This window comes from Eurypyga helias, unplaced genomic scaffold (assembly GCF_000690775.1).
Source record: "Eurypyga helias isolate BGI_N326 unplaced genomic scaffold, ASM69077v1 Scaffold21413, whole genome shotgun sequence".
Lineage (NCBI taxonomy): Eukaryota > Metazoa > Chordata > Aves > Eurypygiformes > Eurypygidae > Eurypyga > Eurypyga helias.
Window position 1 is genome coordinate 1 of NW_010243356.1, and position 14,205 is coordinate 14,205.

Here is a 14,205-nt window from a genome sequence, read left to right on the forward strand (position 1 = left end):
GCAAGGGAGCGAGGGGAAGTGGTGGCTGCAGGAGAGGGCGGCTTCAGAATCACTGGAGAAATTACAGGGTTTGGGGTTTTTTATGGTTTTGTGTTTCCCTGGGGCTCGATCAGGCACAGGGTTACCCATGCGGTTTAGGCCGTGCTAGAGCCTTTCCCTGCTCTCTGCTGCCGCAGGTCGTGGGTCCGTGGAGAGCTGTAGTGGTGTTACCTGAAGCAGCCAAAAAAAGAGAAAACAGCTGTTTTCAATACAAACGTTCACATCATCCCCAGACTGGTGGTTGTTTTGCTTGTGTAGGAACTGTCTAAATTAGAGATGAAAGAAAGATAGCCAGGGCAGCCCTTCCAGAAACCAGCACCTGTGGTGGGTCCTGACTCTGCCCTGGTGTCTTACAGGGAAGGATGCTCAGAAGAGGTCTCTGCTCTTTGACGATCTCCCACCAGCCAGCAGTGCTGACTCAGGTATGGGTGCTCCATTCCTGCCATTAGTTTGGTTTCCTGTGTTTTCTGCATTAGCGTCTCCTGAGATGAAACTTGTGTAAACCCTTCTCTTTGTTAGACAGGATAAAAAGAGTCGGGTTAGCAGCACTGGTGTGCAGAGCAGCTGCTTTCCTCTTACGGTTTGCTTTTTCTGATAACCAGAATGTTATGGATGTTCCACATACGTTCCATAGTACGGTCCATATAGATATTCCCTGGGACAGATGTAAGGCCTGCGTTTGCCCCCACCATCCAGTAACAGAAGTTGAAATTTGGCTTGTTTTGGTAAACTGGCGTTTTGTAATTCCCACACCTCAGGAGAGGTGTACACAGAACATTATTACCTCAAAGTGGCAAAGGGTATTTAGTTCTTGCCTTTTTCCTGTGCTCCAGGAAAAGGAGGCTCTTTACTCTTCGATGATCTTCCACCGGCCAGCAGCGGTGACACAGGTAAGGAGCTGAATGGTCTCACCAAGCCTCTGCTGACTTGCCCTTCTCCGGAAAACCCATTGATGTAGCCTGTTGTGTTGGATGCATGGCAAGCTGACCTGGTGGTCCAGGTTGGCCAACACTGGTAGTGGTGCTGGGTTTGTGCAGTGATTGTTTAAATCAGGATTCTGACTCTTTAAAAATACATTTAAGTCTGTTCTTAGAAGTGTGTCTCTCGGATGTCTTTTGGGGAACTTGTTGTCTGTGCCTGAAAGCTTGCTAAGAGCAAAGGCAGCGCTGACCTGGTTTCAGTTGGTTTTCTGCTGTGGGCACAGACTGCCTTCTTGTTCCTAGCTGTAAGTGTCTTCAGAACCAGACTGCTGGTCTGGCAAGGCGTTCTGCATGCAGCCAAGTATTTGCGAGCACCTGTGAGGAGGTGAGATAATTTGCTATACTGTCCATCCCTGGCTGCCTTCAGGGCCAGGCTGGATGAGGCTTTGAGCAACCTGGTCTGGTGGAGGGTGTCTCCGCCATTGGACACAATTAATAATTTTAAAAACATCAGAAGTGTTCCAACCTGTAACATTAACTTCCTGAGCAGTTAACTGCAAAACCAGCTCGTAGTTAAGAAACAGACTGTGGGTTGGTGGGGAGAATGAACAGCCTGCCAGCCAAACGCAGCTGTACTGTGCCCGAGGTAGGATCACACAGCGTGAAGTGACCAAGTTAGAGCTTGCTGGGTTAGCGATGTGTCCCACGAGCTGTACATGCTGAGTGAAGCTGTGTGTTTGTGGTGAATTAGTACGTCTTGTTCGGCAATACAGTGTGAGTGTGCGAGCCTGTGCTCCTGAGAGTGCTTTGGTATGAAAGGACTTGATGCTGAATTTATGTGAGTAAAACAGAGCTGGAAGACTTCAGCTGCCTGCGTTTTTGCTTTCTTTCAGCCTCCAGTGCTACTGAGCAGGTCTCATCAGCAGGGAGCCACGGGAAAGGGGAGAAAAGAAAGTCCTTGGAGGAGGAAGAGAAGAATGGCAGGGAAGAACTTGTGGAAAAGAAAGTTTGTAAAGGTTTTCAGACAGTTTGAAAACAAATGTACTCGATTTGTACTTTTGACGATGGGCTGAGTAAGTCCAGACCAGAGCTAAGCTTTGGTTCTTCAGTTTGCTTGCATTTTCAGCCTCTTGTAGGGACCAGACTGCTGCAGTGGTCTGTGAAAGCCCTCGAGCTCCCTGGCACTCTGCCTGCCTCACCTGGGCCGCCTTATCGGCCCTGCTGAAGAGGCAGAAGCTGAGCAGCGAGCACCTTGGCGTTTACAGGATAAGTTCCTGTGCTGCCAAGAGGAAGATTGGTTGTGGAACCTCTGGAAGGCCAGAGCCACACGTTTCTTTTGCCACACTCGCGAATCTCTCCACTGGGTTGCCGCTAAGAAAGCGAGAGAGACACTTGCTGTTACATAGAGAGGATTTGGCTTCCATGCAGGTGCCTGCGTGTTATGTCGCAGCTTTGGGAATAAGATGCGTTCAGGGAAGGAAAGGACAGGTCCTGCCTTTAGTATCCTCTTTAAAGCTGTGCTTTGTTTAATCTGCAGATTCGGTGCTGCACGCTTCCCCTGCCCCCCAGCCCCCTTTTGGTAAGAGTCCTGTCTGCTGCCCAGCAGTCCTGCCAAAATGGGGGCAAGCGGCTTTCGTAGCTGCTGACCTTGGGGGCACTTAAAAACCTGTGTTAGAAAATAAATAGCTCCTGTTCAGCAGAAGGTGCCAGGGGTTTTGTTACAGGACAAGGGCCGTAGGTTGGTGCACTGCCAGGCTGGGGTTGTGAAAGTGACAAGTGGTCACTGATTTTAGCCTGAGCTGAGGAGACGGAGGAGTTTGATCTGTGTGCGTGCTTTGTTCCCCTTTAGGGTCAGTGGGCATTCTTGGATTGAAGGGTTATGTGGCAGAGAGGAAAGGTGAAAGAGAAGATATGCAGGATGCCCATGTCATCTTAAACGATATCACCGAGGAATGCCAGCCTCTGCCTTCCCAAATGTAAGTGGGTCCCAACGGTCAGAATAAAGCTGTGGGTGGAGCCGTCACAGGGGTGAAGGAGCTCAGCTTGCTTCAGCTAAACACATGATATGATTCTTTTTCCCTTGGGCAGCTGATGTTCTTGACTACGGCTGTGTTGTCATGTGTCGTTTGGGCTTACTTTTGGGAGACCTGGGTTGATTCATTAGCTGTGTTCCTTGGCAAATCACAGGATTGCTGTATCCTTTGGGGGATGCTCGGTGGATTGGGTCACTGCCTTCACAAGGATTGTGAGGGCCTGATAACTGTGGATATTGAACCTCTGTTGCCCAAATGTAAGCATGGATGTTTAGACACTCTCTGTGTAATTATAAGTAATCAGGCTTTGCCTTGGGGATTTTACAGTGTATAAAAACCCTAACTGTGGCAGTTAGAGAATGCTCGAGAAAACAGATGTCAGAACTCTCTCATTTGAAAAGTTTAAATCTCATAACAAATTAATAGATTTGACTGTGTGTATTCAAAGAAATAATCTCAAGCATCTTCTTGATACTGGATTTAGCTTTTGAGTTAAAACTGTCATGAGAGCTTCATGTACTGAGGGATCTGAATTTCTTATCTGTAGCATTGTTTCAACAGGTTTAGGCATGGAAAGAACTGTAGGTTTGGGTAGACCGGTGCCTGTGTAGCTGGGGAGTTGCAGTGCCATTGAGGTGGAATATTTAGCTGCTTTTGTGCCAGATATTTGCCTATAAGCTCTCTTCTGCCATTCATTTTCTTGAGGGGTGGAAAATTACAAGAAAGTTCACAGCTCAGTGCTGTGTAATCCATGTAAATGCTTGAATGTGTGAGGTTAGAGACTTGCTACTGGTGTTTGTGCCTTGGAGTGCAGTATTTATTCAGTTTGGCCAACATAGGGCAGGCTGATAGAGATGAATGTACTTGATCCCCCTCTGGCTACTGGTGTTTCTTAGCCCGTTTCTGCTGCTCTTCATTCCCTCACAGCACACGTGTCTCGTACTTTGCTGTTTTTGATGGCCACGGGGGAGTCCGAGCGTCAAAATTTGCAGCACAGAATCTGCACCAAAACCTGATTAAGAAATTTCCAAAAGGTGAGAGAAGCGGAATAAGGGCTGTAGGACAGCCATCACCTTTTCTGCCTTGATTCTGTGGCGGTGGATAGGGAAACTGCATTCTCTGGGCAGGGGTCCAATCCCTTATTCCCAGTGGGCTTGCAAGACTGCACTGTCTCCCAGAGGAGAGGGCTGGAATCCTTTTTGGCACAAGGGTACAACTAGGCAGTTATGAACCACACGCCAAGGGTGAGATGCACGCTTGCCAGGGCCACTTCAAGCGTGAAAATACACCCATGGGGGAGAGGGGTGTGTCACAAATACTCCATACACACTACCGAGCAGATTTTTGGTAGCGTGAGCTCAGGATGTGTTGTAGCTGCTCTGCAGAGGATTGGAGATGCATTGGAATGCTGGATGAGCAACGGGAGGGACTGGGCTAGGGCAAATACATTTTAGCTGGAGCTTAATTGCTGTTTTCCCTGTCTGACAGGTGAGGTAGTCAGTGTGGAGAAAACTGTGAAGAGATGTCTGTTGGACACCTTCAAACACACGGATGAAGAGTTTCTAAAGCAGGCATCCAGCCAGTAAGTTTGTATTTCTTAGCTTGCATCTCATAGGCCTTTGTTCTGAGCAGGGCAGGGCAAACCTTGAGTTGTGTCTCTGCTTTGGCAAAGCCCCGTGCAGCTTAGCTGTGCCAGGCAGTGCCTGCTGGAGCTCAACCACACTCCGGGATGAGCAGTCTGTAGGACCCCTTAGACTAAAACAGGCCTTCCTCGTAAAGGAAGGAACCAAAACATGACTGAGAAGGCACCTCTGTCCTTACCAGGGTATCTTGTTTGCTGCCTTAAGAGACTTACCGTGCTGCTGAAGTGAGTTATCCCATGCTGCCTGAGGTGGGATCTCTGTGTTGGTGGCATCAGCGTGTGGCAGGAGGCTGTCTGTAGAGCAGTACTCTGCAGGCTGCTGTGGGCAGCTGTCGTAGAGTGAGTATGTGCTTGCCAGGCTGCACCACCACTCGGAGGTCATTTTTAATGCTCTGGGTTGAAAGACTTAACTCTCCCTGTTTAAATCTGGCTTTCTTCATCTCTTTTTTTGAAAACAGCGATGTTGACGAAGAATGTCCCTCATCTTAAACTTGTTTCTAACAGATTCTTTTAAAATGAAGCTGAAAAGCACAGCAACTACTTTCTGTGGGATAAACGCGACCCTGCCTCCCAGCTGGGTTTTGAGTGCAGGCACCATTACTTTCTCTCGGTCTCTGCTGAACTGGCACACCCAACTGTTTGGACTACAGGAGATGTAGATTGCATTCCAGATACTGTTTTACCAGTCCGCTACACATTTGTAGGATTTTTGTTATTTCATAGTGACACCTCTAACACAGATGCATCTGATTCTGAGAGTCTGCAAACTTTCAGTTTGAAATAAGTTGCAAACTGGCTCAGTGTCTTAAGCCTAATCAGCTCAGCCAGTTTGACCAGGCAAAAGGAAAAAGCTTCCTTGAGTCTCTCACAACAGTGTCCTTTCCAAACCGGTCTCTGTTTGCTTAGAAACGTGACTTAGGACAAAGGTGCTACAAAGGGTCGCTAGCAATGGCTGTCCTGATGACAAAATGAATGCTCTTGATTCAGCCACACCTTCAAAGTTAGGAAAAACTGGGTGAAACAGGTCTAGAAATCAGTCTCTCAAAGCTAGTTTCAGTGAAGAGTGGTGTCATAGCCAGGCTTCATTGTGGAGAGGACTACTCTGGCAGCTGTAACCTAAGAAACACCTCTTGTTTTACCTAGAGTTCTGGACTTACAATCTTAACTACAGCAAGTGAAACACCAGGAGTGACTGAACAAGCAGTGTTGCTGCTGAGGTGGGGTGGTAAGGACTGAGGCAGACAGTGGAAAAAGGAAGGGAAAGGAAGGCAACCCTTCTGCAGTCCTGGCTCTGCCTTCCTTTTGCTGCAAAGGAGCCTCCCAAGGAGGAGTTTGGGGTGCTTGCTTGCTCACGATGCTATAGTCTGTTCCAGCCACAGATGAGCTTTCTTGGGAGCTGAGTGTGAGGGAGGGTTGGTGTGGAGACTGTAGCTGGCAGTACTTGAACCAGTTGGGCACCAGCCATGCATTAGGAAGGTGGTACTCCATGCAGCTTCCCTGTCCTTGTCCAACTCATTATTTACTACTAACAGTTTCCCTGGCTGCTTGCAGGCAGCTGCTGGGGGCTTGTGCTGGCTGACTGCTGCACGTAACACTACTTTGAGTCCCCAGGAGCAATCTCTAATTCCTTAAACATGGTTTTCCCACTTAGTAATCTCATTTTTGATCCCTTCAGGAAGCCAGCATGGAAGGATGGCTCCACAGCTACTTGTGTCCTAGCTGTTGACAACATTCTCTACATAGCCAACCTTGGGGACAGCCGGGTAAGCAGAATGGAGAAGCCCACTGCTGGTGTCTCAGTTCCTCCAAAAGCTTTATTTGCCCTGAAGGGTGATGAGTTTGTGTAGGATGTCCCAGTTGCCATGAGCTTCCCCAACTGTTCCCTGTACCTTCACACCCTTAACTGGTGGGGCCCAAACCCACTCACAGCACCCCATGTGAAGCCATACCAGCACTGAACACAGCGGGATGATCCCCTCTCCTGGCCAGCCGGTCGTGGTGTTTGCTGTGCCCCAGGCTGCGGTTTGTCCTCCTGGTTCCAGAGCACAGGGCTGGCTCCTGTGGAGCCGGCTGCCCACCAGCACCCCCAGACCACTTTCTGCGGGGCTGCTCTCCCGCCACTCCTCTCCCAGTTCGTACTTGTGTCCAGCGTTACTTCGCCCCAGCTGCAGAACCTGGTGTTTGTTCTCGTTAAATTTCATGCTGTTGATTGCCCGATGCTCCAATCTATCTAGATCCCTCCGCAAGGCCTCTTGTCCCTTGAGAGTCAGCAGCACCTCCCGGTTTAGTACAGTCAGGAAGGAAAATTGCTAACGGTGCCATCAACTCCTGCATCCGGATCTCTGATACAAATCCTGAACAGCGCTGGCCCTAGACCGGAGCCTGAGGAACACGGCTGCTCACTGGTTCAGCCACACGCAGCCCCAGCTGGCAGCTCTCAAGTTCTTGCTGCACTTTTATTGTTTACTCACGAGGGTCTTTTGTCAGTGCAGGCGATTCTGTGTCGTTACAATGAAGAGAGTCAGAAACACGCAGCCTTAAGCCTCAGTAAGGAGCACAACCCCACGCAATACGAGGAGCGTATGCGGATACAGAAAGCTGGGGGAAATGTCAGGTGAGTACCTAAAGGGTGTGAGTGAGCAGAGCTAAGCCCTGGCCTGACTTTGGGCCTGAGCACTGAGTTTCCTGAGCCCAGAGGGAATCTGTCACTGCCTGGGGAGGCACTGTGGTGCCCGAGATGTCCAAGGAGTCGGTGCCTTGAGTTGGTTGGTGGGGGCTGGTTTCCCAAGCCTTACGACAGCAGCGGGGTGCTGTGCTGCAGAGACAGGAGGAGCCCATGGGAAAGCCTGGCAGCACAATGCAAGCATGGATGTGCTTAAGCTTGCCCTGCAGAGCTGGAGCTCCAGAGCTGGACGTGCTGGTTGGAGTCAGCACTTGCTGCGCACTGTGGCATTGAGTAGAACTCGCTTCTTGTAACATCACCTCTCCCTCTCTGCCCTGGAAGAGGGGCGATTGTTTGAGAGGGCACAAGAAGCCCTCAGTGTTGCTCCCCTGAGGGTTAGCTGGTACACTGAGGTGGTCTGCAGTAGGAGAGTGAGTTTCTGCAGACAGAACAGGATTATCTTAATGTTCCCGTGCACGTAAGTCTGCATGGCTGTTTGCGCAGCAGGTGCTGAAGACAGCAGCTGTGTCTCATTTCCATGGCTAGGCTCTCCCACTTCTTCGGAGGCTCTTTCTTGATCTAATGACATCCTCACAAGAGAGGACTAGGTGAAGTGTCTTAGTGCCTGCGGAGGCAGAACGCCCCCTGGGATGGGGAGGGGTGGGCTCAGTTCTGTCACACTGCTATGTCTAAAGGGCCTTGTTCCCCTTATCTGTGGAGAGCACATGCTGCTGCTCATGCTTAGCACTGATCTATCTTTGCACGCAGGAAATAGACGGGCCAGTGTCTGTTAGCTCTCTTGAGAACTGAGAGAGCCTCTCCCCGGCTGCCTGGGAGCCTTTCCCACTGCTTGCAGTCCAGTAAGTTGGACCCAAGAGATAAACTGCAAAGTCTGTGAGCATCAGATCTCCTCTGTGACGTGCCTTGCCGCTCGCTTTTATCTCCAGCAAAGCTGGTTGGACTACGAGACGACTGAGCTTGTGTCTTTCCAGAGTGCACAGAAGAGCATTTTGGGGGAGAAGATGCTCGATTGCTGGAAAGGTGGAGTGTGGGAAGCTGCTTCTGTTGGGGCAGCACTCAGTTACTTAGAGAAGTTAAGCAAACAGAACTGCTTCCGAAGGAGGATTGTAGCGGAAGTTGCTGCAGTCCGTGCTTAGTGAAGACCAAGTGATCCGGAGAAGGTGCCATGGTTCTCGCTCCTCGGAACTGCCTGTGGTTGAGTAGGGGTTGGCGTCCTGGCAGGCAGAGCACAGGAGGGGCTGCTGGCCCAGACCTGGGCTTGCATGCTGCCACTCTGTGCTTCTGGGGAAATGCACTTTGCTAGGTGCCTTGCCAAAAAATAACCTTTGAATGCAAGCCTGCACCTCTGGGAGTTCAGCTTGGCGCAGAACTCTTACTTGCCTGGCTTGCTAGGCTAAGCAGGACTTGAGTTAGGGCAGGGAGACAGAATTCCTGTGACTTCAGTTCTTCCTCTCCCTCTCCACTTGTTTCCCAAAGCTTCACACAAACATGCAGAAAGGGAAGGGGATTTGGAGGGAAGATTTGCACTTGCTGGGGAAGCGGGTCAGGATTTATACAGGGCAGCTGAAGGCACCATGAAGAGCATCCCCATCAGGCAGTGCAGTGCGATATGTGCCTGTAGAGGGGGGAATCTCAAATTTTCTTCCTTTTTGCAGGGATGGAAGAGTCTTAGGAGTGCTGGAGGTTTCCCGGTCCATTGGGGACGGGCAGTACAAACGCTGTGGTGTTATCTCTGTGCCAGACATCAAGCGCTGCCAACTCACGCACAACGACAGGTAAAGCGTGCCCACCGCGCACAAGGGCTTGGCCGTGTCCTGGCTCCGCGCCGCAGGAGCAGCACAAGCTGCGTGACCCCGTGCGCTCTACTACTGGGGCCAAGGCACTCCAGACTGTCTGCCCAGATTGAGAGGATGCTCTTACTGCTGACGTTGCTCTGGTTTCTTATCAGTATAGTGGGATAATGCTGCTGCCTCAGTCTGCCAGGGTACTGCGAAGGCTCCTGTTGGCCCAACGGGCCTCGCAGCTGCAATAACATACATGAGCCTCAGACTTCCTTCGTGCTCAGAATAAGTTCATACACCAGTGTTCAAGCAGTTGGTTAAGGCTTGAATCCCTGTCCTGTCCAGGAGTTGTTTCTGGCAGCCATGGTACCCACAAATACCATTGTGTTCAGCTCTGCTGTTTGGAGATTTGAGGTATTTTTCTGACATATGACTGGCAGTGACAAGTTGCTGTGGGCTTTCATGTCAGTGTCACCCTGCAGCCACTCTGAGGTGAGAGCGTAACCCAGCACTGCTGCTTTTTCTGGGATTAGAGTTCCCTATCCGGTGATAAACCACTATTTCTAAAGCTATTCTGAGAATCAGGCTCTGAAGTGAAGTCTTCAGGCGTGTGCTGCTCTGGCTGGCAGGCCCCCTTTGCCGGACAGTTGTAGTTTTCCTTGTCCAGCGACTCCAGGTAGGGCTCCTGGATAACCCCATCCCCTGTGCAGGCAGGGAGCTCACAGCAGGCTCTCTCCCATCCTCCAGTGGGGAGCTGGGAGTCATTGCATCCCCTCAGCCTTCTGCAGTCCGCATGCATTGTGGCAGAGTTTTCCAGTCACAGTTAGGGCTCTGTTGCTGGGTTAAGCTGCTCGCTTTTCTTTTGAATGTTTCTATGTAAATGAAGCTATCCCATACCTCGAGCGTGGGGATGTAAAGGATTTAAAGGCATGTGAGGTGTTAAGCTGACTGTGTTTCTCTGTTTCCTTGCATTAGCTGCTTCACAGGGAAAATAGGTGTGTGAAAAGGACTAAAAGGAAAGCAGCAGTCCCTAGAGAAATAATGGAGCGTTCCAGGAGGCCATGGTGTCTTGCCTAAAGGTGCAGTGTCAGTGGGACTGCCAGGATGTCCTGATCTAGGTCTTACGGGGGTTTCCTGGCTCTTTGGCCTGTACGTTGCATTGCCTCAGCTCTCTGAATGGTAGGTCGTGGAGTCCCAGAGGACTTTTGGGGCTTCTAAGGGATGTTCAAATGAGCTTTATGGCATCTTCCCTTTGGATCGGAGTGTGGTTACGCATAGCTTGGAGGGATTTTTTTTTTTTTGGTAGCTGGGGAGCCAAAGGTTTATCCTTGGAACCTGTCTGTTTGATTTGCAGGTTCATTCTGATCGCATGTGACGGCCTCTTTAAAGTCTTTACACCAGAAGAAGCCGTTAACTTCATTGTGTCCTGCCTGGAGGTGAGGAAAAGGCAGCGTGGGGGCTGGGTTTGTCAGTGCAGGGAGCACGAAATGGGATGACTGACTTGCAGGCATACACTTCTGCCAGGATAGCCTCCCTTATACCGGAGGTTGCCTTTGTTTTCCTTCCCCATGCTTGGAAATCACTGTGTGCTTGCACCTATGCGCTTTGCTGGGAGCAGTCAGCGTCGTCTCTCCTCGTCCCAACAGGATAAGAACATCCCGGCGAGAGAAGGGAAGCTAGAAGCAGATGCTAGATACGAGGCTGCGTGTAACAGACTGGCCAACAAGGCCGTACAGCGAGGGTCGGCAGACAACGTCACCGTCATGGTGGTCCGGATAGAGCACTGAGAGATGAGGTGCGGCGGCAGGAGCCTCAGCTTGCGGCGGATGTCAGGGAAGGGAGAAGTGGGTGCGCATGCATGCGTGTCCAGGGGAGGGAGGGTCCTGCTGGATGCTCCTCGGTGTAAATAAAGTTTTGTTTGGGTGGTTTTTTTTAATAGTTTTAGCTCATTTGGCTGGCAGTGTTTTCTAAGTGGCTGCCACGGTGGATCAGCCTATGCGGAATTCTCTTGTCCTGTCAACCCCCCGTGAATGTCTTGGCAAACCAAATAAATCCCTTTGGCAGAGGTGCTAGCAAGAGCAGGCATCTGCGGGCATGAACTCTGCCAGCTGTTTCAAACAGTGCAGTTCTGCTGTTCGTTTCTTTGAGCTTTGTATGAGGCCCTGGGCAAGGCCTGAGCTCTTGGGACTCAGTGAGAGCTCCCCGTGGGGCCGTACCGTGTGGGCTGTCGCATCGGTGCTGGGAAGGCGATCTTCGGGTTCTCAAGTGGGGTTGTGAAGCTCCACGCAGCTGAGTGACGCTGACTGCTGCAGAGCAGCACTCTGCCTTCCCTCTGCTTGCAGAAAACATTGGGGTTTCATCACGGTTGTTGATACGACCAAAGTGGCTGGAGTTTGCTCCTGATGTTTTCTGGGAAAGTGTTCAGGGAACAGACCTGCCACACAGCTGAGGAAAGGTGAGAGGCTCTCTGCTTGTCTGTGCTATCTGAGGAGCAGGCATCTCCTGTTTTAGGCACTCAGTGCTATTAAGTGTCTGATATCCTGTTCCCATTCCTCTACCAGCTGTTGCTGCAGAGAGTCGGTGTGCTGTTTTCCAGCGAAAATTTGGCTTGAAACCAAGTAACAGTGTGAAAGCTAAAAGGATTGGGCTACCTATGCACTTTAATTCTGGATTATGCAACTTCCCAGTCCTGGGAGGGAGATGAGCCAGTGGGTCCATACAGTGGTTTCTTGCGCAACCTCCTTCCTCCATGTGAGGAACTGCTGTCCCAGGGAGAGGCTGGGCAGGTTGGTGCAGAGGTGCCTACCATTGTGTGCACAGGCCTGTGCAGGGTTGTGAGGCTTCCCGGGCTCTTTTCTTCCCTGTGTCCCCTGGAGCTTTGGGAGATGGTCCCGGATCCTGGGCTGTCTGTTGTCTTGAGCATGCAAAAACTGTCCTGTTTGGGACAGGTGGCTGGGCCGTGGTTCATCTGTTTCCGCTGCAGCGAAGTCCGGAGTCTGTGGGCTTGTGCTAACGGTGAGGCTAGCTTGGCCCAGCTCGCACTAGCCCTCTGTATCTCCTGCAGCGTGCTGAGGAGGGGAACTCGCCTCTGGCACTTGGTTTGGGTAGCACTTGCCTCTGCCAGCTTGTTCAGCTCCTAGCAGTTCTTGCAGACCCTGACATAGGATTGTATGGCAGGATGAGCTGAGGGAGAATCGCCCGCCTTACCAACACGCTCTGCTGCCTCTTGAACGCCGGATCTGGGGAGCCAGGATGGAATAGCGTGTATTTTCTTGTCTGTGGCAAAAGAAACCTTGATGGCAGCTCTCAGAAGGGTGACTTGCCCCCCCTTCTTGCCTCCCTGCTTTTCACAGCTCTTGTGCTGGGGAGATCAGTGCCTGGCTGCAGGAGCTGAGCCAAGCACCCATCTCTGGTGCTCCCTCCAGGAGGCCTCTCGATTCCAGCCTGAGAGCTGGTAAGAGAAGTGTCGGTTTACTTCTATTTCCTGGTAGGGTGGGGTCTGCAAAAGGTTCCCTGAAAACACTCTCCCTGCCTCACTGTGCAGCAGCATCTGTGGGGAGCTCTGGGACCCCTGCCCTGGGATGGCCCGTGCAGCAGTGCTGTGTGCGCAGCTCCCTTCCCGTGGGGCCGACTGAGCTTCTGGCCCACTCCCAACACCTAAACTAGTCCCTCAGTAGCTCTGGCTTCATCAGCTCCTGAAGTTTTTCTCTTCTCGTGCGTGTTTGGCAGGAAGGGAAGGTGGTGGATCCGAGGAGGACTGCCTTGGCTCCCTGTCACATGTGCTGCCTGCTCAGCCAGGCAGGAGCTGCAGGGGCCTTGGCTCACGCTGCTGCCCGACTGCACAGCTGGGGAAAAAGCACGTCTGTCCTTTCAGAGACGAGTTTTCTGCGGTGGGGAAGAGGTCAGCATTGAAACTGCATAGCCAGAGCTTCCCCCATCCCCAGATCCAACACCCCCACCCACAAAGAGCTGCACCAGCAGCTGTTCCGCCGGGCTCTGAGGAGATGCCGCCTATGGAGAAGGCCAGGCAGGCCTGGGAAAGCCCCGAGAGCCAGGTCCAGCAGGAGGAGGCTGCCTCCCCCCTGCCTACGTGCACGGGTCCTGCGGGGAAGGTGGGGCTATCGCGGTGTTGCTGGCACAGCTGGCCTGGCGCTAAGTGCTACTGAGAAATGAAACGTGCGGCTCCCTCGCCCCACACCCAGCCTGCCCGGGTACCGCTGCAGCCCTCGCTCTGGCACGTAGCCCTGCGCCCGTCCAGCTATCGGAGCTGAAGCAAGGAGCCTATCTGTGCTGCCCACGGCCTGGGCCCCGTGCCACGGGCAGGGAACGCCTGGCGTGGAAAGCTATGGGGCAGGAATTCGCTTTAATCGAAGGCGCGGCGTTATCAGGACGCTGCTCTGATGATTAGCTGCGAGGAACGTTGCCTTCTGCCAGCAAACATTCACTGCTGAAACCCTGCAGGGGAGTGGAGTGATAAAAATAATCTGTTTCAGGAGGCTGAGAAGCTGGGAGGGAAATCTGCTGTGAGCAAAAATGGAGGCGTGGGGCTTTTCCCAGGCACCGGCACCCAGGGCAGTGGGAGCAGAGTCCTGCAGCGCCAGGAGCCAGCTCCTGCTGCTGTCGGCAGTGTTTTCCAAGATAAACTTCCAGCCCCGGCCTTTAGAGAAAAGTGAACTCCTTTAGCTCCATGTCAGGCTGCTTTATTATCATCCTCCTCCTCCTCCTCCTTTCCTCCCAGCTCGGGATGGTTCTGCCAGACGAGCAGTTATCAGCCCAGCCTGCAGCAGCGCAGGCTCTTCCCAGGGCTTGGTGCTGAGCAGGGGTTCTGCTCTGCCTGGCGCAGGTTCCCTGTGTGGTGGTTGGTGCCTTTTCACACCCCCAGCAGAATGGCACTGAATTTGGAGCCGCTTTGAACGGTGAGGGGAGAGCCCGCAGCGTTGTCCACGAAAACGGAGGTGTACTGCCCAGCCTGGAGGGAGAGAGGGCTGGATAGCACTGGGATACGGCTGGGCACGGCCGGGCAGAGCTCTGCCCTGTACCCGGCAGCTCGGCTGGAGGGGCAGCTTGTCCCCCTTTCTGGGCAAAGGCCAGCCAGGGCTGGTGGGAC

At 52.2% G+C, this 14,205-nt stretch overlaps 1 protein-coding gene across 1 annotated transcript; it reads left to right on the forward strand.

Moving 5' to 3' along the window:
* Positions 1-395: 395 nt before the first annotated feature.
* On the forward strand, positions 396-11,047 carry ILKAP (integrin-linked kinase-associated serine/threonine phosphatase; the record flags this gene model as incomplete). Its single annotated transcript, XM_010149393.1, has 11 exons — positions 396-461; positions 873-929; positions 1,853-1,975; positions 2,809-2,935; positions 3,920-4,026; positions 4,481-4,574; positions 6,310-6,397; positions 7,127-7,248; positions 8,973-9,092; positions 10,453-10,534; positions 10,745-11,047. Coding segments are annotated over 11 exons (1,127 nt in total), but the record flags the coding sequence as incomplete, so codon positions are not given.
* Between the last annotated feature and the right edge of the window lie 3,158 nt (positions 11,048-14,205).